The 3,234-nt window shown below is 37.2% G+C and overlaps 2 protein-coding genes across 2 annotated transcripts in view; both read right to left on the bottom strand.

The window, feature by feature from the left end:
- The window catches only part of LOC108722819 (CDK5 regulatory subunit-associated protein 3), a 25,310-nt gene extending 22,740 nt beyond the window's left edge, over nucleotides 1-2,570 (bottom strand). Inside the window, exon 1 of the mRNA XM_018448128.1 lies at nucleotides 2,549-2,570. Within this exon, the coding sequence (XP_018303630.1) occupies nucleotides 2,549-2,566 (18 nt within the window). The 5' untranslated portion in view covers nucleotides 2,567-2,570. The remainder of the gene's footprint in view (nucleotides 1-2,548) is intronic.
- Nucleotides 1-2,849, bottom strand: part of LOC108722824 (sugar transporter SWEET1) — a 9,707-nt gene extending 6,858 nt beyond the window's left edge. The window contains exons 1-2 of the mRNA XM_018448135.1: nucleotides 2,664-2,849; nucleotides 881-958 (exon numbers count right to left, since the gene is read on the bottom strand). Of these exons, the coding sequence (XP_018303637.1) occupies nucleotides 881-958; nucleotides 2,664-2,740 (155 nt within the window). The 5' untranslated portion in view covers nucleotides 2,741-2,849. The remainder of the gene's footprint in view (nucleotides 1-880; nucleotides 959-2,663) is intronic.
- Between the last annotated feature and the right edge of the window lie 385 nt (nucleotides 2,850-3,234).

Here is a 3,234-nt window from a genome sequence, read left to right as displayed (position 1 = left end):
AATAATAAATTAAATATATTTTTTTCTTTTTTCGTGATTTCCTGCGAAACAAAGCAAAAAGGAGCATATGTCTATAGGACTTTTTTTCTTAGTTTTTTACTCCTCTACACGCTCCCGAAGTTTTGCCATTTAATTTGGAAACACCCTATATGTATATGTAATGTGTGCCTCGGCGCGCGGATCAGGGGTGCCACCCTGAGAACTGAAAATACTAGTTAGGCAACTTAAAGTGTGTTCGCTAATCAGGATTGCCATCCGACACAACCTGTTTTACTTTTATCGCTTATAAGTTGCTCTATTTGTTTTTCATATAGCTCTCATATCTTTCAAAACTACTATATACGTATCTGTAACTCTGAGTAAAATATAATCTTTCCTTTTGTATAATGAACATTTCAATTAATTCTGTTATTACTGCCCTTCGCTTCCGTAACGGCTCAACAGTTAGTTAAATATAATTTTGGACAAAGGGATGGACGAGTTGATGTCGAAGTGACCCATATACAGGGTGATGCATTTTAAACCATCCAGTAGAATATCTCAAAATCCTTAAGTTTAGAACAAAAATGTTTCGGACAAAAATTGCTCAAAGAAGAAAGGAGATGACGACATTGATTGACCTTAAGATGTCCTTAAAATCATGTCAAGATCATTTAAAAATTTTTTTAATGGAACTGTATTTTTTTTATTTAATATCACTCTCTAATTATTCTGTACATGAAAGTGTTATAAAGTGGAGGTACCAGGAAATCAATAGTTTGAGATATTTTATACTTTATTCTTTTACGAAGTTACATTCTCGAAATTTGCTTATATTTGGAAGATAAAATAGATAATCATTTAATTTTTTTGCATAATGTAATAATTTATATATACTTACAATCCTACGGTACCAAGAAAAGGCATTGGATCAACTCCTCTAGCAGAACCTTTCTTATATATGTTGCGACATATAAATCTATAAATTACAAAAACATAAGTTATACATAAATATCTTATTAAAATATAAATTAAAATATAAAAATTTGTTATATTACATTTAGCAACGATTCATTGTACTACCCTGATGAAAAACTTTTCCTGAATTGTAATGAATAATAATGAAATATTACTGAAATTGTATTGAATAGTGATGAACTTGATATTGAAATCTATATCAATTGACCCACTTAGCAGAAGACAGCTACAAAAATTGGCGTAAGGAGCAAATGGAAGATCCCTGCATTTGCTTATTTCTATCAAAAAAAGAAGCGGGCGTGGGGCGTCCCTCATGGCAAGACGTGGCAGCGAGCCTTTCTAAATCAAATTATTTCCAGGCACGGAGTACCTCTAGAAATCCATACTGACCAGGGGAGGAACTTAAAATCAAGAATCTTTCGCGAACTGTCACACTTACTAGGAATGAAGAAAACGAGGACAACCGCTTTGCACCCACAGTCGGACGGACAGGTAGAACGTCAGCATCAAACAGATAGGTTGCCCCGATATTTTGCCTTTCGCGATTCTGCCAAACCCAGCATATACTATAGAAAAGTATATGGATGCTCTATCTTATATGTCTATGAGTGTTACTAAACCGTAGAAATTAAAATCGTGTTGCCCAGGGGTTTTCGTTAGTATCAACATTTTCCAGTCTAGTTTTTCGGGAAAATGTCGTATAATCTATTACAAGATTACACACAGTGCGAACACAATTACAAATTTTTTTATTAATCATAAAATAACATAAACTGCGAACATAATCACAGACTTTCTTATTACTTTCCACGTAATGTAAATATGCAATTAATAAATACCCCCACGCGAGCGAAAAACTGGAGATTTTTCCCATCTGCTGGAGAACTACATATAGATTGGTCCCGAAAACTGGAGTCTCCAGTCGAAATCTGGAGAACTGGCAATCTTCCCCGCGCGAGGAGAAAAGGCAGCGCGGCGGGGCGAGATGGGGCGGAACGCTCCGCAATCATTAACAAAAGTACATATGTATGTGCGAAAGATTCCCGCTCCCCCTTGTAAAACCAAAGTCAATCATTTCTTTCTTTTTAATTATATCTCGCTTTGCATGCAAACTTGGAAGAACTTATGTGGAATCGTGCTTTGCGTGAAAAGTTGTAAACTCGTGAGCGATTCCACACGAACTTTATAACTTTTCACACATAGCAAGAGCAGAGCAGAGCAGGGTCTTTTGCTTCAAAATGTTAAGTTCAAAAAATTTCGTGCACTTTACTATAGCACTAGCAAGAAATACCAAAAACGCACGCACATGTGACTATAGAGCATGAAAATGTGACCGCAGTGCCTGCTCGCATCGCAATATTTCACGGCTGATAGATTTTCTAACCTCAATAGTTGTCAACTTTAACATTTCGGTTAATATTTCGGTTCATTGAGGCAGAAGAGCGACGCTTATTTAGGTCAGATTCAAAACAAAAACGCGTTGAGTGAGCGTAATTTCATCGATTTCTGAGGTGACGTTGCTAAATTGAACGATTACCAATTTTAATGATTAATATCTTGCTTCGCGAGACTGAGCACAACATTTTACAACCAGATTCTTCCGTTTCATGCAAAAACGCGTCAAATGAGCATAATTTCATTAAAATTAAAGGTGAATTCTGGATTCTAATTACCAAAAATATTTATTATTATCATAGCATACTCACGTGCCAGATAACATTTGTGCCATTGTAGTATACATGGCACAAAATCCAACAACTTCTTTATAATCTTCTAAGACCATCTTTCTTGTCTTGATTTACTCCACTTATTTCATTCACAGTTCACAACTTCGCACTAACTTGTCAATTAACCGTGAATTGTTACCAATGTCAAATACGTCAAACGTCAAGGCAGAGAGAAATCTGAGGGAGAACATGATGGCGCGGTCCCATGGTGCGGAACGCATACGCAATGCGGAATTGGCAGAACGATGTCCGTCCAATCGCAATCATTCCGTCAATTGCGCTCCGCCGATATATCTTTTCTAAACCAATCACGAGCGTTCCGCCAATTCTTCATTACGCCAATTCCGCACCATAAGGGTGGTGTCCCATGCAGCGGATCGCGCTTAAGCGGATTCGCGTATCGCCAATCACAGAATTATTCTCTTAGATCTCTTAGTTTGCAAATTTCGCAAGCAGATCTAAGAGAATGATTCTGTGATTGGCGATACGCGAATCCACTTACGCGCGATCCGCTGCATGGGACATTATCCTAAGGGTGCGGTTAGGGCTG

This window comes from Mycetomoellerius zeteki, unplaced genomic scaffold (genome assembly GCF_001594055.1).
Source record: "Mycetomoellerius zeteki isolate Tzet28-1 unplaced genomic scaffold, Tzet1.0 scaffold22, whole genome shotgun sequence".
In the NCBI taxonomy this organism is placed as follows: domain Eukaryota; kingdom Metazoa; phylum Arthropoda; class Insecta; order Hymenoptera; family Formicidae; genus Mycetomoellerius; species Mycetomoellerius zeteki.
This window is presented reverse-complemented; position numbering and strand designations above follow the sequence as displayed.